At 40.9% G+C, this 21641-nt stretch overlaps 1 protein-coding gene and 1 long non-coding RNA gene across 5 annotated transcripts in view; one reads left to right on the top strand and one right to left on the bottom strand.

The window, feature by feature from the left end:
- The window catches only part of LOC138757253 (protein unc-13 homolog B-like), a 615971-nt gene that overhangs the window by 180525 nt on the left and 413805 nt on the right, over window positions 1–21641 (top strand). For all 4 annotated transcript variants that reach the window (XM_069924286.1, XM_069924287.1, XM_069924289.1 and 1 more), the window contains one exon: window positions 13969–14068. In XM_069924286.1, coding sequence (XP_069780387.1) covers window positions 13969–14068 — 100 coding nt within the window. The remainder of the gene's footprint in view (window positions 1–13968; window positions 14069–21641) is intronic.
- The window catches only part of LOC138757255 (uncharacterized), a 701670-nt gene that overhangs the window by 122901 nt on the left and 557128 nt on the right, over window positions 1–21641 (bottom strand). The window lies entirely within an intron of this gene.

Here is a 21641-nt window from a genome sequence, read left to right on the forward strand (position 1 = left end):
TCTTGTGGGGGTAGGGAGAGGGGTATGGGTGGGTGATGGGGGAATGGCTGTTGCATTTCTCTCCCTCATAACAGCATTTGCATTTAATTGGCTGTCTGAAGCTAAGGAAACTACTGAGGTTGTGGAAGATGAAATAAAAATACAAATTTTTGTATTAAAACAGATCAACCAATAGGCTGTGCCTATTTTATATAAGAAAATAGGTTTATTGTTTCAATATTAACGATGGAGAATGATGAAATTGTATCACACAGAGTACACAATTCAGTTCATTGGTATGTGACTGCTTTAGCCAATGAATGACTCTCATCCTCACGGATCTAATTTAATTTCTGTTCCTTGACAGTTCCTATTCAGATTCCCTTTACACACTTAATACCAATGAATTCCAGATCTTTTCATTTCCCGTTAGTTTCCTTCTGTCTGAAGTTTCCGTATACTTTCAACATGATCAAAACTCTTAGTTCTCTGCACCATTTGTAAAAATCTTGACTCCATCCTTTCCAAATTCTGGATCCACAGTTCTTCAGTTGTATATAATCAGTAATTTCTAATAGATTAGCATCACATTGGTTTTTCATTCAGTGTCTTGCATAAAACTGTTTTCTCTGTGTATTTTAATAAATCCATCATCTTGTTCTTGCACCTTCAAAGACTGGTGTTGGATCATCTGCAATACTCTTCCTGCATTCTTGTCTTTGCACATTTTCCCAACTAAAATCAGTCACCACCCATGCCCTTTCCCATCTACCTTTCTCAATTTTACTTTGTTAATAAGATGTAAGCGATGGAATTAGACAATTCTGAAGTCCAACCATTCAATTTTTATGAAATGGTGCTATTTAATCTGCTCCCACTACTCTTTCAGGCAGTACATTTTAGATCACACGTGGCTGTTTAAACTCTTTTCTCATATCGCCTCTGAGTCTTCAAATAATCACCTTAAACCTTTGTACTCTTGTTAGTGCACTTGTTGCCAGTAAAAACCATTTGTTCTTTTTGCTGTATTAAAACCACTGAAGCTTTTGAGCAAAACTATCAAATTTTCTCTTACCTTTTCTTGGGAGAGTGATTCCATTATATTCTATCCTCCAGATTACTGAAGTCCATTGTGTCTTGTGCAGCTTTGTAATTCTGTCCCTTTATTTATTCCTCAATCTTTTTTTAAACAAAAATCTTGTAGCAGGATTTGGGTATATGAAACAGAATTTCAAACCTTGAAGACGATATTAAACTTGGAAGCAATAAATTTGATCATATTAATCACTAAACCTGTGTAGACAAACTATATAAAAATCCTTTGTTTAAAAAAAAGTTACTTTGTTCCTTTAAAATCAGTCTATCATTGAAAGTTTCTTTCAATTTTTTTGTTTCCAACCCATAATACTGCTTGATATTATGTTGAACTTTATTTAATATGATCAAATTGCAAATGGGTAACAACTAGCCTTCTGCAAATCTGAGGTTGTAGTGTCTGCACTAGCGGAGTGAAAGATGAGATCGGTAGTTGCAGGTTCAACCAATACTTGTGAGTTTATTTTGTCCTGCGTGCATTGTTCTTAAGGCACTTGAAACTCCTGCCCCCTCGTGCCGGAAGTCATGTCAAGGCAACGTAAGCGCGCAGCCTGTGCGCATGCGGGCTCCTTGCTCTTAAAGGAAGAGAGGGACGCGTGGTGCCATCTTTGGTGCAGGTGCTCTGATGTCGCACGCGTTACACTCAGAGCCAGTTCGCCTGACATCCAAGCGCTTGGGTCGCCACAAGGTATAATTTTGAAATTTTAAAATCAAATTGGGGATATATTGAGTCCAATTGAAAAATAAGACCCAAGAATGAGGTTATTATTAAATGTGGTGACTCGTTTGCATTATTACTAAATCATGTTCATTACACAGATGGGTGGTTACATTTTGTCAATAAGATGAGGAGGCATCAGAATTAGGATTTATTGTCATGAACAAGCCATGAAATTCGGTGTTTTGTGGCAGCATCAGAGTGCAAACATAAATATTATGACCATCTTATGACACTGTATAAAAAATAAAAATAATAGTGCACGAAAAGTAAGGCCGTGTCTTTGGTTCATTGATTATTCAGGAATCTGATGGCAATGGGAAAGAAGCTGCCCTTGTGCCGCTGAGTGCTCATCTTTAGGCTCCTGTACCTTTTCCCTAATGGTATCAGAGTGAAGAGGGCATGGCCTGGGTAGTGGAGGTCTTTTTTAAGACACTGTCTCATGTAGATGTTCTCAAAGGAGTGACACCTGGTGCCTGTGATGTTGCAGGCCAAGTTACAACCCTCTGGAGTTTCTTCTTGTCTTGAGAGTTGGCGCCTCCATATCAGGTAATAATGCAATCAGCTGGAATGCTCTCCACAGTACACAAGTGTCTTTGGTGACATACCGAATCTCCTCAGACTCCTCGCAAAGTATAGTCTCTGGCAAGCCTTCTTTGTGAGTGCATCAACGTGGAGGCTCCAGGATAGATCCTCAGAAATGTTGACAGACAGGAATTTGAAGTTCCTGACCCTCTCCACTATGTGTTCCCCTGACTTCCTCCTGATCCACAATTATCTCCTTGATTTTGCTGATGTTGAGTATAAGGTTATCATCGTTACACCATTCAACGAGCTGATCTATCTCTCTCCTGTACACTTCCCCATTGCCATTTGTGATTCTGTCAACAACTGTGGTATTATCGGCCAACTTGTAGATGACATTGGAGTTGTGCCTGACCACACAGTCATGGGTGTTTAATGAGTAGAGCTGTGGGCTAAGCACACACCCTTGTGTTGCGCTTGTGTTGATAATCAATGAGGTGGATATGTTGTTTCCAATTCATACTGACTATGGTCTTCCAATGAAAAAGTCAAAGATCCAGTTACAGAATGAGGTACAGAGGCCAAAATTTGTAGCCTCTTGACCAGCACGAAGGAAATAATGGTATTCCAGGCCACGTTATAGACAATGAAGAACAGCCGTATGTAGGAATTGCTGTTTTCAAGCAAGAGCTGAGTGGAGAGCCAGGGATATTGCATCTGATGTGGATCAATCATGACATTAGGTGAATTTCAGTGGGTCCAGATCTTTACTTAAGTACATGTTAATTCTGGCCATGACCTGCCTCTTGAAGCAGTAGAAATTAGTGTACTAGGCAGTAGTCGATGATGCTACTCTTCTTGGGTACTGGGATGATTGATACTCTTTTGAAGCTGGTGGGAAGCTCTGACGGCCACAGTGAGAGGTTGAAAATGTCCATGAACACTCCAGCGAGTTGGTTGGTAAAGATTTTCAGAACCTTGTCAGGTACACCATTAGGGCCTGTCGCCTTTTTGAATGATGTTCTGACGTCCTCCTCAGAGACAGATATCACAGGGTCCTCAGACTTTTCAAGGATTCTAGTAGGCCTTGTTTGGTTCTTCTCAAAGTGGGCATAGAAGGTGTTGAGCTCATTGGGTAGTGAAGCATTGCAGCCATCTATAGTGTTCGCCCTTGCTTTGTAGGCTGTAATGGCTTGCATTCCCTGCCATAGCTGGCATTTATTTGTCTCTGTCTCTAGCTTCCTCTGGAATTGCCACTTTGCTTCAGAGCTGATCTTCCGCAGGTTGTACCTGGTCCTCTTGTAAAGATCTCGATCCCTGGCCTTAAACACCCTTGTTCTCGCCCTCAACAGGTTGCAGATTCTCTGATTAATACAGGGCTTCAGGTTGGGGAACACCAGGTATATGCTCTTGGGCACACACACCCTCATCCACATAGGTCTTGATGAAGTCAGTGACACCTGCTGCATATTCATTCAAATCCATGGATTTCACTGCATTTCTAAAGTGAATCAAAATAGTCAAGGAAACATAACAGCTGGAGCAGAAGCTGGTTGTGGCCTCTTGAACCTGAGGTGCCATTTGCAAAGATCATGATTGATCTATTCTAATCTTCCATAACACTTGCCTGCTCTCTCCCCATATCCTTTGAATTTCTTAGTTATGTTTGTCAATTCATGTTGTACATTCAATGGTTCTGCTTCTACAATGTCTAGAGTTAAAAATTTCAAAGACCTTTTGAAAGATGGAATTCTGCTTGAAACTTAATCTACTTCATTTCAGATGTTGCCAACCTGTTAATTCCCTCAGAATATTAAATTTCAGCTTTCATCTGTTCTTATCAATCTCTAATTCTACTATATCACAATGAGTCCAAGCGAAAATTTTCTTCATGCATTTCTCCTTCAATTCTGAATCAATTTTATTAATTTTCCTGCGCTGAATATTGTCTCCAGTGCAAGCTCATTCTTCTGTAAATCTCGACACATATATTTTATTGTTTACGCCTGGTGTAGTCTCAACAGCAACCTGTAAAGTTGTATTAAAATTTGCTTAATTTTATACTTCATATTTCTTGCTATTAAGGTAAAAACTTCATCAGCCTTTCTAATTAAATCCTGTCAGTGGATGATAGATTCATGTTCAAAGATCTTTGCACTTTAACATTTAAGAAGTTTCAATTTATTTCCATCATTTGCTTTTTCATTCTTCATTCAAACTGCATAAGAACATATTTTCCTATAATGCACATTATGATCTAAATTCTTGACCACTTGTTTAAGCTATCTATCAATTTGTTTGCTTTTGTTTGTTTTTAACAAACAACAAACTGTCTGCTGCAGGAGTTCAGCAGGTTGAGGAGCAGCAGTAGAAGAAAAGGAATTGTTGACATTTTGGGCTGCAACTCTTCATCAGGATTGACAAAACAATGACAGTTTTTTTTTGCTGGAGTACCCTAACATTAAACTTTTCTGGGAATTATCAAAAAATCTGATTGAAATTTAATTTATTTTTTCTAGCACCAATTGCAACATATCTACCCTTTTATTTAAAATTAAAAAATCTCTTTTCCTGTTTTGACACAGTGTGGTAATTTAATATTTGCTTTTGTAGTTGATGTACCTTGCATACCTGTTTGGATGCAGCAAGTAATGAATTTCAGTGCATCTGTACATTGTCCTTGTATCCATATATGACAATAAACTCACGTTAATTTTATCACTCATTAGATTGTTTATTGCTCCAGATTTCAGGATCGGCACCTTCTTGTGGGTCTCATAGCAATGGAGTTTATTTCTTGACAGAATGAAAGAAAGGAAGGGGATTTGTATTTTTTTTTCAAGATCCTTCCTTGTTAAAATATTTGACTTGAAGTACTGGATTTTGTTATTATTTATATTTTCAGAAGTATTTCCTGATATTAGCACTAAGTGAAAAAAATACATATATATTGTTACGAGCCCAGAGGAACCCAAAACCCAGCAGCAATAGATACTCACCAAGACAAATGGTTACTTAAACAATAGTTGCTTTTAATTATCTTTAAACATGAAAACAGGATCACACTTTAACTATTGACTTAACTAACCTAACTTAACCCCCTTCTAATTCTTAGTGCATGTGTATGTAATGTGTGTGTGTGTGTGTGTGTGTGTGTGTGTGTGTGTAAGTTTAGAAAAGTTCTTTGATTCACAGTCCAATCTCACTTCTCATTCCTCCATGTTCACTGGTTGCAGGCAATTCTTAAACTGTGCACAGAATTTAACATTTATAATGTTCACCAGGCTTTGGTGCTATAAAGGTAAATGGTTACCGCTCAGGAAGGTTCTTGTCGGTTTTCAGAGAGAGATTTGTTGTTCACTGGACATCCACAACTGATTCCTTGTAACCAGCCATTTCAGTGCCTTGCTGTAGAAGCTTGTCCCATTAGGGTTTTACAGATGATAACTTCTTTCTTTCAGGTCATCACAGAGTTCCTTTTTATTTCTCTTATTTCAAGTGAAACATTAGGCAGCCAGTCCTCTTCTCTTATATGAACCACAAAGGCTTTGACCAGGCTGAACTAAGAACTCACAACAGTCTTCAAAATGGGGTATTTCCACAAGCTTAACAGCTTGTCCTGTTCCAGTCCCAGTTGCTGCTGCTGAACTGTAAAACTGCAGAACTGATCTCGCTCTCTCTCAGAGAAAAAGCCTGTTTTACTCTCTCTGTGGCAAAACCACACCAGACAGCCTGTGGCTCCAATGAGTTCATTCATCTGTTGCCTTTTTGTAAACAAACAATCCATTAGTGAAGTCTCGGACACTCTCTAAAGCTTTTGGAATGGCTCTTGCGCTGGACTGTCTAGCATGAGCAGAGCTCCAGTATTTTAAATAAGATCTGTTTTAAAGTGTTTGTATGTGACCTACACTAGAAACCTGCCCCAATTTATCTCCCAAAAACCCATCTATAATCTGTCACAATATCCATTCAATTCTGACATACTATTTATTTAACAGGAAAAACTGAGAGGTGGGTGATTTGATACAGAATTTTAAACTTATCAGAGTCAGAATAAATTGGCATGAATATGTCACAAAATTTGTTGTTTTGCAGTAGCAACACATGGGCAAATATTGCTACAAGTAACATTAGTGGAAGAGAAGAGAAAGTGAGGTAGTGTCCGTGGTTCATTGTCCATTCAGAAATCTGATGGCAGAGGGGAAGCAGCTGTTTTTGTATCACTGGGCATTTGTCTTCAGTCTCCTGTCCCTCCTTCCTAATGGGAGAGCATGAAGAGAGCATGTCCTGGGTGATGAGGTCCTTTAGGATAGAGGCTGCTACCTGAAGACACCACCTCTTGTAGATGTCCTCAAAGGAGTGAAGACTGATCCCATGATGTTGGTGACTTCTACAACTTGTGTAAGAATTACCAACAAATCCAAAAGAGAACTTGTTTGTACATTTTTGCCCAATGAATGAGTAAAATGGATAAAATGTGGAACTCAACAACACCAGATTTTTTGGGGGGAATCTAGATTGGTTTATGATAAACAATAGCGTAGAAAGAAAAGGTAAAGGAAGGTAAGTGTTCAGTGGCCTGGGTGGTGCATAAATGTATGCCTGGATAGTAATGGCAGATAAACCTTCTGTATTGTGTATGATTCTCATTTTTTTTTTCTTGTTTGATTGAAAATAGAGTCGGGTGCCATGACCTTTAATTATTTTTCAATGAAATTATTTATGTGGTGTGAATTCAAAATCTGTGCAAGTTAAAGTTTTTGGTGGAATTAAATTTTTTGGAAACTGATAATCTGTTCCTACTGATGAAGAATTTATTTTAATCTATGTCTGGAAATCCATTTGGATTTTAAAGGTCTCTTCATTTATATTTCTTGCAAGATAAATGTTTGCTGCTGACCATACTTGTTTGTAATTACTAATGAATATGTAAATGACTGTATTTTTTGTGTGCTGTAAATCTTAAGCTCACAAATGTACTTCCTTGTAGCCATTCATCAACAGGTATTGATGGTGGACCACGTGCAATTATTAGCAAGGAAATATTTTAAATTTGCATTATCAAGGCTATGACAATCCAGCCTGAACAATTTAGATGTTGATGTGTCAATTTATGATTTTGTCTTTATTTGTAAACTCCCCTGCCATACAATTTTCCAAAATACCTCTGAAGCAACCCCAGTGTTAGATTGAACTTTGTATTCTCTTCTGTTTCTGTTAATTTTATTTTTCGTTTCTCCATTTTGTTTTCTCTTTTTCTTTGACTGAATAATATTCACAAATTATTTGAGACTTCCTGTATCATTTAGCATTATAGATTTAGAATATGAAACATGAAGTATTACGGGAGGTGCAGACTGAATTAAACCTGGTCTTTTCATGTCTAACATTCGTATGTAAATTTTAATAGCTATTTTTAGCAATTCTATGTTGTAGCACTTGTTGAAACATTTAATTATGTCAAACACTGTTTCAAATGTACATTAGTGAAGAATACTGGAAAGGTTGAAAATCTGAATAACAAAGAAAAATTGCTGGAAAAAACAGGATGTCTCTTCGTCGCTGAGAATGGTTTTGGATGAAAAGCCATCTTCAGAACAGAATGAGAAACCAATGAATTCTATAGAATTCAATGTCCTATTTGCTTTGGGGTAACATTTTCTATGAGTACATCAGTTAGACTTTATGCTTTTAGTTTCTGTTATGGTTATTTTTGTGTTTATGTTACTGAGCTTGGGTTATTTCAATGAGTTGTTCAGACTTGTGAGTCATGAATAAAATATGGTCGTTAAGAACATTTTTATTAATGTCTTTCATTTATAGTTAATAATTCAGTTGCATTTTAATTTTAATTGACTATTTTTAATATGGAGCTTTAATTTTTTGTTTAACAACTCGTGACATTTTGAAGTATGCAAAAGTGCTGAAGGAACAGCAATGTTTTTTGAAATTTTGAATCTAGGTAACTTTAAATATGAAATTCTTTGCGTGCAGTAATTTTTTTTCCATTCATACGTTTCAATTGAAGCAGAAGGTTCAGACTTAGCACCTGAAAACTATTAGGGGTAGAAAACCATTGGTTACATGATCATTTAAAGTAGGTCAGCTGACCTACTTTAGTACTGCTGTGATTATCTCCTGTATTACCCACTTTAATCCATTAAGATGTGAGGTTAAGTTGTTCATCTGAAGTTGGTATAGTCATACCATAAATATACAGATTATACCATTGGCTTCAGCAGGGAATCTGTTAGTGCTTTGCAGGCAGGCAAAGGAATTCATTCCAGAGCTATAAAAAGAATGGGTGCACTGTTGGAGCTGCTATAATGGCAGAGCTGCAACTGATACAAATATGGGGAGAGTGGGGAGCGGAGACACTGTGTTACCCGTGGGGTCCTACTCCCAATGACATTTTACAGACTTTAGTTGGCCTGAAAAGGAGCTGATGGTGTTTTATTTAAAATACAGTGACTGCTGGTGGTGCCTGTGTTAGGCAGTGGCCTTGAGGGGTTGGAGATTCCAAGGGAGCAGCAGACTGGCATAGGGCACCAGTAATGGGGAGAACATCTCTTGTTGAGAAGGAAAAGCAGAGGGGTCAACCTTGAGGACCAGCGAGGTTCTCTGCGGCTTGAGGCAACCAGCTGCTGGTGACTTGCACATGTGAAGCCCACATATGCTGCTGGCTGCTAGCAATTTGTGGTCAAAGGACTCATACTACGCTGCAGGCTGCTGGAGACTGGCTAATGAGAACTAGATATTGGAATTGGGATACAAGAGGATGCTGAGGGAAGAAGGGTTTCTGAAGGGCCCTGGGAGCTGAGGGCTTCCTCACTATGTTGGAGGTATGGATCAGGGCTCAGGTTGCTGATGGTTTGAACTGAACTGGAATCTGAACTGAATGGCTGCAGAGTTTACAGGAGCACTGGAGGTGAATCCACGGACACTTGGTGACTGTGCGGGACTCTTGCTTCTATTCCTCTGACTGTAAGGGGGGGCCAGGCAATGCACAAGAATAAAGGGAATTTTGTGTGATATTATATTTCTGTTTTTATTACAAAACAATAAATAGTATCTGATCTAAGCTTTGATAAACTATCATAAAAATGATTTCTCTTTGCTCTTCTGGTATTCAGTTGAGTTGCTCCAGTCCATTCTCGAAATCATTCCATCTCCTAACTTCAACATTGCTAGTGAACCTCCCTTACTCAGTCACTTAAACAGCTTTCAGTTTCAGACCAGATAATTCATGTTTATCTGTTACTTTTTCCTGTTTCAGAGAGCAGCTGATAAGTGGCATGCAAGTGAGGCCCAGGGAATTATGCTGCGGAATTCTTTCAAACATTAGTCCTTGTCTGGTTTCCCTGGACTCAAGAGAGAAACACGTGTTTCTTGTCATGCTGTGATTTAGATTGGAAATTTATTTTTGTGTATTGAAATTTTATTAACAAAGGGGTGATAGAAATTTCAAGAAGCTTCTGTTTCTGTTGTCAATCCAATTTACGTTTTGATCTTTGCCTTCTAAGTTTACCAGGTGTTCTGGGTAAAACCTATTTCACTCATGCAGCCAAGTGTAGCAATCTTTTGGAAATTGGTCATATTTTTCTAATAATGCTGATATTTGCATGTTTAATTGCATGAATAGTTTTGCCTAAGCAAATATCGGTTTTCAAAATATCTGCAAAGAAATATCTTGAAGTGCACTTGATTAGTGAAAATCATAACAAATTGTCTGAAGTTGAAGCATGTGACAAACTTAGAATCAGAATTTATTGTCATGAACATGTCACGAAATTAATTGTTTTGTGACAGCATTATATGTGCAAATATTGCTATAAATTACATTTAAAAATAACTGCCAGTAAATTAGTGCAAAGGGAGAGCAAGCGAGGTAGTGTCTATGGTTCATTGTCCATGCAGAAATCTGATGGCAGAGGGGAAGAAACTGTTTCTGTTCCACTAGGTGTTTGTCTTCAGACTCCTGTACCTCCTTTGTGATGGTATCAATGTGAAGAGGGCACAATCTGGGTGGGGAGGGTCCTTGAGGATAGAGGCTGCTTTCTTAAGACACTGCCTCTTGCAGTCAGAAGGCTCTCCACGGTACACCTCTAGAAATTTGCCAGTCTTTAGTGACAGACCAAATCTCATCAAACTCCTCAATAGTTAAAGCCGCAGGCGAGCCTTCTTCATGATTTCATTGACATGGAGGCCCCGGGACAGATCTTCAGAGATTTTAACACCCAAGAATTTGAAGTTCTTGATCCTTTCCACTGCTGACCACTCGATGTAGACTTGGTTATGCTCTTCTGATTTCCTCTTCCTGAAGTTCACAATAATTTCCTTAGTTTTGCTTCCTCATTGCTGTCTTGATTCTGTTGATGTCCATTGTGTCATCGGCAAATTTTTAGGTGCCATTTGAATTGTGCCTAGCCACACAGTCTTGGGTGGAGAGTGAATAGAGCAATAGACTTTGCATACATCCTTGAGCTGCCCCTGTATTGATTATCAGTGAGAAGGAGATGTTGTTTCCAATTTGTACCGACTGTGATCTTCCGATGAAGAAGACAAGAATCCAGTTGCAGAGTGGGGTGCAGAGTTCCAGGTTTTGGAGCTATAGTTATTAGCCCCTTTCATACTGCACATTATATCTGAGTTAACCTGCCAATATTACAGATCACTCACGCGGTGTGAAGTGACATAACCAGGAAGGGTGAGTAGATTTTAACCAGGCAGATAAATTTAAGTGTCAAAGCCCAGCTGAGTTAACTCACCAATCACCTTCTGGTGGCATGAAAGGACAACCTGCTCTCTCATTGTCACTGCTGGAGACAGGACCCTTCTTAAAATCCCAAGTTGCAGAATAATCTGCAAATAATGGTGTGAAAGGCTTCTGTGATTTCATTGAGTTTGCATACAGCTTATTTTTAATATTCTGGTGATTCTTTTCTACAAATAATTTAACAACTTGGTTTAGAGGGCTACTATTGAATCAATGCCAAAAAACCCTTTTGTAGAAGTGAAATTCAAAATTTTGGAAATTGGAACTAGGTGATATCACACAAATTCATCAAATATTTGCGTGTAGTTGCAGAAAGTAATGATAAAGGTGAATGGAATGTTGGCCTTTATTACAAAGAACATAGAATGTAAAAGTATAGGGCATTGGTGAGACCAAACCTGGAGTACTGTGCATTTTTGGGTTTTGATATTTAAGGAAAGGTGTGCTTGAATTGGCGAGAAGGTTTGAATTGGCGAGTCAGACTTGTCATTTAATAATTTGCTGATCCATTTTCCCCACTCAGCCTGGTTTTCTCCCCATAACCTTTGATGCCCTGGCTTATCAAGAACCTATCAATCTTTCCCTTGAACCCAATGGGGCAACAAATTCTACAGATTTACCACCCTCTAACTAAATAATTCCTATGTGTCTCTGTTATAAGTGGACACCCTTGACTAAAGTGCATGATCGTACCTTTTCCGACATTTTATTTCATTTCCCACTTCCCTGCCCATTCTCCTAATTTGTCTAAGTCCTTCTACAGCATCAATGTTTCCTCAACATTACCTGTTCCTCCACCTTCTTTGGCAAACTTAGCCACAAACCCATTTATTTCATAATCTAAATCATTAATGTACAACATAAAAAGAAGTGGCACCAACAACCGACCCTGTGGAACTCCACTAGCTACTGACAGTCAACCAGACTATGATCCACTTATTCTAACTTTTTGCTCTACCCTGTTATACCATGTGCTGTTATCTTATTAAGTAGCTTCATGTGCAGTACCTTGTCAAAGGCCTTCAGAAAATCCAAATACTCAACATTCGCTGCATCCTTTATCTAGCGTACTTGTCACTTCTGCAAAGAATTCCAATTGGTTTGTCAAGCAAGAGTTTCCCTTCAGGTGGATTTGACCTATCTTGTCATGTGCCTCCAAGTACTCCTAAACCTCATCCTTGACAATTGACTCCAACTTTTTCCCAATTACTGACATTTTTTTGCGAACCTTTCCTTTCTGCTGCCCACTTTCCTTCTTGAATAGTGAGGTGACATTGTGATTTTCCAGTCCTTTGAGACCATGCCAGAATCTATTGATTCCTGAAAGATCATTACCTTTGCCTCCATAATCTCTACTGCCAATTCTTTCAGAACCAAAGGGTGCAATCCATCTAGTCCAGGAGACTTAGCTTGCCTTCGACCTTCTCCCTTGAAATAGTAACTGTGTCATGGTCGCACACTTACCTTCGTCGGGAGGAGGAGTGTGAGTGTCAGGATCACTCATGTGGCAGTGAGCCAAGAGAAGGTCAGAGGAGTTTATCTGGGTGCTGTTTGGGAGTTGATGAATGCAATGTTGTATCTAGTGAATAATAAAAGAAAGTCAACTTCATGGAGTGCTGAAAGAAACAAGTGAGTGTTTCTTTATTTGTTTGTAAGCTGTGGTAAATCAGTGCCATTACAACTGCACTCACTTTCCTTCCCTGATACCCTTTGAATTCTGGCACATTGCTAATGTCTTCCTCAGTGTTTTCTGGTAATGTCTTCAACAGTGAATACTTTTGTAAAAATATTCATTTAGTTCCTCTGCCATCTCCTTGTCTCCCATTATTATTTCTCCTGTGTCATTTTCTGGTGGTCCTATATCTACTCTCTCCTCTCTTTAACTCTTGATATATTTGAAGAAGATTTTTGTATCCTCTTCGATAGTATTTGCTAACCTATTTTCATATTTCATATTTTTCCTCCTTAAGAGTTTTTTATTTCCCGTCTGCAAGTTTATAAAAACTTTCCAATGCTCTATCGTCCTTAATTAATTTCTGAAAAGAAGATATTAACATATCAAGAAAGTTTCAGCAGACTGGGCCTTTACTCATTGGAGGTTGAAAGTATGTTTTCTACTGTTAAGGTGTTTAGATTTAAGGGAATTGTTTATGAATAAGGTTATACCCATTCTGATAGAGAGCCATGAATTGTAATCTCATGTATTCAAGGTGGAGAATGAAAGGCATTTAAATTACAAGAGTGTTGTGGAAAATAGAATGTGAGGTGTGGAATATGGAGAGAGGAGGCCAAGATCAGATTAGCTATGACCTTTGTGAATGGGACCGATTAGCATACTCTTGCTCCCTACTCTTGCTCCAGTGTGAAACTCCACTTGGCATCTTGGGAAGTTTATTTGCAAATTTGACATAAAATTTGGCAATCTTTTATATGTTCCCTGAGCTTGTTAGTTCAGGACAATGTGGCAATAATATCTCTTGACCTTTAACATCATCAAGCTCTCCAATTATTTTTGTCTGTGGTCTGTTTCTGGCTGCTTTGATATTTTTTTTACTTGCTTCACTAATGTTCACTAATGTAACCTGCAGTTACTGAGGAATTTCTTCCCTCAACCTCTTGATATTTCAAACTCATTTTATACCTCTCAGACTTACATGCAAACTGACCTCGTTTTCTGAAGTGGCTTGATCTCAACATTTTAAAATGGATCTCCTATGAAATAGCCAAGAACCTTTTTTATGATCTTAACGTTGTTATATATGAATGTAAGTTGTTATTAGTTATGAGAAATGCTGCTGGACATGAGATTAAAATAAAACTGTTATAACTTTCATCCGATTTGCATATATAAAGAGACATTTTTCCTTTTTGGCAGATAAATTTAACACTTATGTGACATTGAAAGTACAGAATGTAAAAAGCACTACAATAGCAGTACGAGGGGATCAGCCTTGCTGGGAGCAAGACTTCATGTTGTAAGTACTGATTTATGTTTCTGTTTTTGTCTAGTTTCAGTGTCTAGCCTCATTTCTAGATGGTTCTGAATTGGGTTGGCAGTGGAATTGCTGAGTTCTAATAAATCTTTTGCAATTTAAGAAAAAGCACAAGTGCATTAAAATATACTGTGGAAGAAATAGAACAAAATGCTCCTGTGATTTTTCAGAATATCTTATTTATGTAAAAATTCTTTGAAATATATGTCACCGATAAATTTAGATCCTCACAATTCCCTGACAGATGGTAGACTTCAAAGATTAATTTGCTCAGTAATCTGAGGCTTGATTCTAAAAACTGAAGATCACATTCTGAATACTAACTTGAACAATTAACATTTTAAAAAATTAATTTAAGAATTACAAGGTTTGTGATGTCAGAAATAGTCAGATGTCTTGTAGTTTTACATTTCCAGGTTCAATAATTATTGCAGATCATGTCTTAATACATGGAGTGACAAATATAATTTTGAGGCTGTTATATCTATCAAAGTGCCATGTGTTGCTTGGAAACAGAGTTGGAAATATATAAAACTATAAATTGAGAAGCACCTGCAAAACAATGTGGTAGCTTGATTGGTGTTCATTTGTTATGGAATGTTTGTTAATGTTTTGGTTATTTTTGATTTAAAAATGTTTTTTTGCAAGAAAATTATTTAAATCTTATTTCAAAATACATCGCTCTTTACAGTATAACTCACTAATGAGATTTTTTATCTTGTTTCCTATAAATTAGCAAGTGATTATTCACTTCACTGTTTATTTTTTTGTTCATTTTAGTGTACCTTTTGACAGTATAGCTGAGATTGGGAACTTGGTATGTGAAGAGAAGCAGCGATAATATTAAAATGCAGATTCTAAGGCAATATTTTGGGGCAGCATTGATGAATTATTTGGATATTTTTAAAAGCTCTGCGGCCCATAATGTTCTGCCATCCTATGTTAACCTACTCCACAACAACTCCACGGAATGGAGACACAGAGCTCCCCTGCAGGGCCCCACCACCCAGTCCAACTGCCGACGGCTCCCTGCAGACTTTAAATGGCATGTTACAGAGGCCAATGGTGTTTTGTTTAAAATCCTACAACTGCGGCGTCTGCACCCAAGATGGTGGCGCCTCTGTTGGGCAGCAGCAATAAGGCATTGCAGACTTCAGGGGAGCAGCGGACTGGTGCAGGGCACCAGTAACAGGGAGAACGCTGAGAACACTCTCCTGAACCCCCACCCCTTGTTGTAAAGGAAAAGCAGAGGAGACAACCCAAGGACAGTGTTGGGCACTATCGTTAGCCCATTAATGATACAGACAGAAGACTGAGGGGAACGATAGGTTTTATTAAGCAAGAGACTGCTGGCCTGGGTCTAGGCTATGAAAATGAGCAGGAAGGAGAGGGGACTCGACACTTATGGCCAGGAGTCACATGGGAAGAATCAAGGGAGGAGCTAAGGTAGGGTGACCCCCCGGAGGACAGACCAACCAGTACATACAGCCATATCACCACAGACAATGACCACGGTGGTGGTACAGCAAGGGTCTACGCGGCTCAAAGACTCACACAGACCACAGTCTGCTGGCGACTTGAGGTCCAAGGAATCACACCAGCCTGCAGGCGGATGGGGACTGGCTCATGAGGACCAGGTATCAGAACTAAGATTCAAAAGGATTGTGAAGAAAAAGGAAGGCTCCCGAAAGGCCTGGAAGCTGAAGGCTACCTCATTGTGTTGGATATTTGGATCTTGGCTTGGGTTGGCGATGGTTTGAAATGAGCTGGAGTCTTGTGCAGCTGGAGTGGCTGCGAGAGCACTAGAGGGAAATCCACAGACACTGTGAGTCTGCGGGTGTATCTCTTGCTTCTCTTTTTGTGACTGTAAGTGGTGCTGGGGCAATCATATGCTAATGGAGAATCTTATGACAGGCCAAAGGAAATTTTGTGTAATATTACATTTCTGTTTTATTACATGACAATAAATAGTATCTGATCTGATCTTATCTAATAGTTTCCAACATGACACACATCACTATTTTTATTTCATTCATGTGCCTATCTGAGAGTCTTTTGAATATTCCTATTATCTTCTTTGGCTTGGCTTCGTGGACGAAGATTTATGGAGGGGGTAAATGTCCACGTCAGCTGCAGGCTCGTTTGTGGCTGACAAGTCCAATGCGGGACAGGCAGACAGGGTTACAGCGGTTGCAGGGGGAAATTGGTTGGTTGGGGTTGGGTGTTGGGTTTTTCCTCCTTTGCCTTTTGTCAGTGAGGTGGGCTCTACGGTCTTCTTCAAAGGAGGTTGCTGCCCGCCGAACTGTGAGGCGCCAAGATGCACGGTTTGAGGCGATATCAGCCCACTGGCGGTGGTCAATGTGGCAGGCACCAAGAGATTTCTTTGGGCAGTCCTTGTACCTTTTCTTTGGTGCACCTCTGTCACAGTGGCCAGTGGAGAGCTCGCCATATAACACAATCTTGGGAAGGCGATGGTCCTCCATTCTGGAGACGTGACCCACCCAGCGCAGCTGGATCTTCAGCAGCGTGGACTCGATGCTGTCGACCTCTGCCATCTCGAGTACTTCGACGTTAGGGATGAAAGCGCTCCAATGAATGTTGAGGATGGAGCGGAGACAACGCTGGTGGAAGCGTTCTAGGAGCCGTAGGTGATGCCGGTAGAGGACCCATGATTCGGAGCCGAACAGGAGTGTGGGTATGACAACGGCTCTGTATACGCTTATCTTTGTGAGGTTTTTCAGTTGGTTGTTTTTCCTGACTCTTTTGTGTAGTCTTCCAAAGGCGCTATTTGCCTTGGCGAGTCTGTTGTCTATCTCGTTGTCGATCCTTGCATCTGATGAAATGGTGCAGCCGAGATAGGTAAACTGGTTGACCGTTTTGAGTTTTGTGTGCCCGATGGAGATGTGGGGGGGCTGGTAGTCATGCTGGGGAGCTGGCTGATGGAGGACCTCAGTTTTCTTCAGGCTGACTTCCAGGCCAAACATTTTGGCAGTTTCCGCAAAACAGGACGTCAAGCGCTGAAGAGCTGGCTCTGAATGAGCAACTAAAGCGGCATCGTCTGCAAAGAGTAGTTCACGGACAAGTTTCTCTTGTGTCTTGGTGTGAGCTTGCAGGCGCCTCAGATTGAAGAGACTGCCATCCGTGCGGTACCGGATGTAAACAGCGTCTTCATTGTTGAGGTCTTTCATGGCTTGGTTCAGCATCATGCTGAAGAAGATTGAAAAGAGGGTTGGTGCGAGAACACAGCCTTGCTTCACGCCATTGTTAATGGAGAAGGGTTCAGAGAGCTCATTGCTGTATCTGACCCGACCTTGTTGGTTTTTGTGCAGTTGGATAACCATGTTGAGGAACTTTGGGGGGCATCCGATGCGCTCTAGTATTTGCCAAAGCCCTTTCCTGCTCACGGTGTTGAAGGCTTTGGTGAGCTCAACAAAGGTGATGTAGAGTCCTTTGTTTTGCTCTCTGCACTTTTCTTGGAGCTGTCTGAGGGCAAAGACCATGTCAGTAGTTCCTCTGTTTGCGCGAAAGCCGCACTGTGATTCTGGGAGAATATTCTCGGCGAAACTAGGTATTATTCTATTTAGGAGAATCCTAGTGAAGATTTTGCCTGGAATGGAGAGCAACGTGATTCCCCTGTAGTTTGAGCAGTCTGATTTCTCGCCTTTGTTTTTGTACAGGGTGATGATGGTGGCATTACGAAGGTCCTGAGGCAGTTTTCCTTGGTCCCAACAAAGCTTGAAAAACTCATGCAGTTTGACATGCAGAGTTTTGCCGCCAGCCTTCTAGACCTCTGGGGGGATTCCATCCATACCTGCTGCTTTGCCACTTTTCAGTTGTTCGATTGCCTTATATGTCTCATCCTGGGTGAGGACCTCATCCAGCTCTAGCCTTAGGGGCTGTTGAGGGAGCTGGAGCAGGGCGGAATCTTGGACTGAGCGGTTGGCACTGAAAAGAGATTGGAAGTGTTCTGACCATTGGTTGAGGATGGAGATCTTGTCGCTGAGGAGGACTTTGCCGTCTGAGCTGCGCAGCGGGCTTTGGACTTGGGGTGAGGGGCCGTACACAGCCTTTAGAGCCTCGTAGAAACCCCTGAAGTTGCCAATGTCCGCGCTGAGCTAGGTTCGCTTGGCGAGGCTAGTCCACCACTCATTTTGGATCTCCCGGAGTTTGCGCTGAAGATGGCTGCATGCGCGACGGAAGGCTTGTTTCTTCTCTGGACAGGACGGCTTTGTAAGGTGAGCCTGGTGGGCAGCTCGCTTCTTTGCCAGCAGCTCCTGGATTTCCTGGCTGTTTTCGTCGAACCAGTCCTTGTTTTTCCTGGAGGAGAAGCCCAGTACCTCTTCAGTGGATTAGACAATAGACAATAGACAATAGGAGCTGGAGTAGGCCATTTGGCCCGTCGGGCCAGCACCGCCATTTTAGATCATGGCTGATCATTACCATCAGTACCCCTTTCCAGCCTTATCCCCATAACCCTTAACTCCATTACCCACAAGAGTCTTATCTAACTCTCTTTTGAACATAGTCAGCGAATCCGCCTCTACCACCCTCTGTGGCAGAGCATTCCACAGATTCACACTTCTCTGGGTAAAAAAATGCTTTCTCATCTCCGTCCTAAAGGGCCTACCCTGTATTCTTAAACTATGCCCTCTAGTCCTCGTCTCCCTCATCATTGGGAACAAGTAATCAGACTTCACCTTGTCTATCCCCCTGATGATTTTATATACCTCAATCATGTCCCCCCTCATCCTTCTAAACTCCAATGGATACAAGTCCAGTTTTTCTAGCCTTGCTGCATATGACAACCCTGCCATCCCTGGAACTAACCTTGTAAATCTGCGCTGCACACCCTCCATAGCTAGTATGTCCTTCCTCAAGTTTGGAGACCAGAACTGGACGCAATACTCCAGGTGGGGTCTCACCAGGGCCCTGTATAACTGCAGAAGGGCGTCTCTGTTCCTATACTCCAATCCCCTCTTTATGAAAGCCAACATTCCATTTGCCTTCTTCACAGCTTTCTGAATCTGCATGCTAGCCTTCAGTGACCGGTGAACAAGTATACCCAGATCCATTTGCACTTCCCCACTCCCTAGCTTGTCTCCATTTAAATAATACTCAGCTTTCCTATTACTTCGCCCAAAATGAATAACCTCATATTTGTTCACATTGAAATTCATCTTCCATTTAGCCGCCCACTCCTCCAGCCTGTCCAAGTCTCTCTGCATTTTCCTTACATCCTCCTCACACCCCACACCGCCGCCCAGTTTAGTGTCATCTGCAAATTTGCTCATGTTATTCACAATCCCCTCATCCAAATCATCAACATAAACTACAAACAACTGAGGATCCAACACCGATCCCTGAGGCACTCCACTTGTCACATCCTGCCATTCTGAAAAAGACCCATTCACTCCAACCCTTTGTTTCCTATCTCTTAACCAATTTCCTATCCATGTCAGCACCTTACCTCCAATACCATGCTCCCTGATCTTGCCCACTAGACTCCCGTGCGGTACCTTATCAAAGGCCTTCTGGAAGTCCAAATACACCACATCCACTGGCTCTCCCGAGTCCACCCTCTTTGTCACATCCTCAAAAAATTCCAGAAGGTTAGTCAAGCATGACTTACCCTTAAGGAATCCATGCTGACTAGCCCTTATACTATTATTACTGACTAAGTGTTCTGCTATTTCTCCTTTTATGATGGACTCCAATATCTTCCCCACCACTGATGTCAGGCTAACTGGTCTATAATTTCCCGTTTTCTCCCTCCCTCCTTTCTTAAAAAGCGGTACCACATCAGCCACTCTCCAATCCTCAGGGACCTCCCCGGAATCTATGGAACTTTGGAAAAGTTGTCGACAAGTGCCTCCACAATTTCCATAGCCACCTCTTTAAGCACCCTAGGATGTAGCCCATCAGGCCCTGGGGATTTATCAGCCCTCAGTCCCAACAATTTACTCATAACCTCCTGCTTCTAGATCCGGATATCCATTAGATCCCCTACCTCCCCAGTAAAGTTCCCCAAGTCTCTTGGTACCACATGACCACTACCCCCTAACTGACTATAACCTATATCCTCCTTGGTGAAGGCAGTTGCAAAGTATTTGTTAAATTCCTCTGCCATCTCCTTGTTTCCGGTAATAATTTCACCCTTGCCCATTTTCAAAGGGCCAATTTTAGACCGAACCAATTTCTTCCTCTTCACATACTTAAAAAAGCTTTTGCTATCCTCCGCAATATTATCTGCTAATTTCCTCTCGTACTTCATTTTCCCGTCTCTTATGGCTTTCTTAGTTACCCTCTGATGTTCTTTGAAGGTTTCCCAATCCTCTAATTTCCCACTCCGCTTCGCTATCTTATAATTACTCCCTTTGGACTTGATAATGCACTTGATTTCCTTAGTTAGCCAGGGCTGCCATTTACATCTCCTAGAGCCTTTCCTCCACTTTTGAATAAATTTGTCCTGAATCCTGTGAAAAATGTCCATAAAAACCTGCCATTTTTCCCCAGTTGTCCTCCCAGCTAGTGTATCTTCCCATTTTATTTTGGATAGCTCCTCCCTCATAGCTGCAAAATTCCCTTTATTTAACTGAAGTACAGATGCTTCCGACTTCCTTTCCATTTTCCTTTCTAATTGCAGCTTAAAAGTAACCATACCATGGTCACTATTCCCTAATGGCTCCCCTACATCAAGGTCACTTATTAAGTCTGCGTCGCTGCACAGCACCCAGTCCAGAATCGACTTCCCCCTGGTAGGTTCCTCCACTAGCTGTTCCAAGAAAGTATCTCGTAGACATTCTATAAACTCGCTCTCTTGTGTTCCTGCCCCCGTCTGATTATCCCAGTCCACCTTCATGTTGAAGTCCCCCATATCTACCGTATTGCTACCACTTTGACATGCCACTCTTAATTCCTGATTTATACTACTACCGATATCTGAGCTACTTTTCGGGGGCCTGTAAATGACCCCCATTATATTCCTCTTGCCCTTGCAATTTCTTAATTCAATCCAAACAGACTCTACCTCACCTGTTTCAATGTCCTTCCTTTCAAACGCCTGAATCTCATTTCTTACCAACAGAGCTACCCCACCTCCTCTTCTTAACTTTCTGTCCTTTCTAAAGGACGTGTACCCTGGAACATTTATTTCCCAATCCTGCCCTTCCCGCAGCCATGTCTCCGTTATTCCGACAATGTCATAACCTCCCATTGCCATTTGCGCCTCAAGCTCATCCATTTTATTCCTTACACTCCTTGCATTCATACACAATACCTTGATGCCATACCTCCTTTCTCCCTCCACCTTGGTTCTTGGTGCATTCGTTCTTATTCTCCTATCACTTTTAGCTCCCTTATTCCTTATTGTTTCACCGTCTATCGGAACCACCCCTATATTCTCTCTCCTATCTACTTCCCTATCAGTCCTGTTCCCTTCCCCCTGCCAAATTAGTTTAAATCAGCTCCGACAGCTTTATTAAACCTAACTGCCAATATATTGGCCCCCTTCGCATTCAGGTGTAAACCATCCCTCCTGTATAGGTCCCGTCTTCCC

The sequence above is a fragment of the Narcine bancroftii genome, chromosome 3 (genome assembly GCF_036971445.1).
Source record: "Narcine bancroftii isolate sNarBan1 chromosome 3, sNarBan1.hap1, whole genome shotgun sequence".
NCBI classification, from domain to species: domain Eukaryota; kingdom Metazoa; phylum Chordata; class Chondrichthyes; order Torpediniformes; family Narcinidae; genus Narcine; species Narcine bancroftii.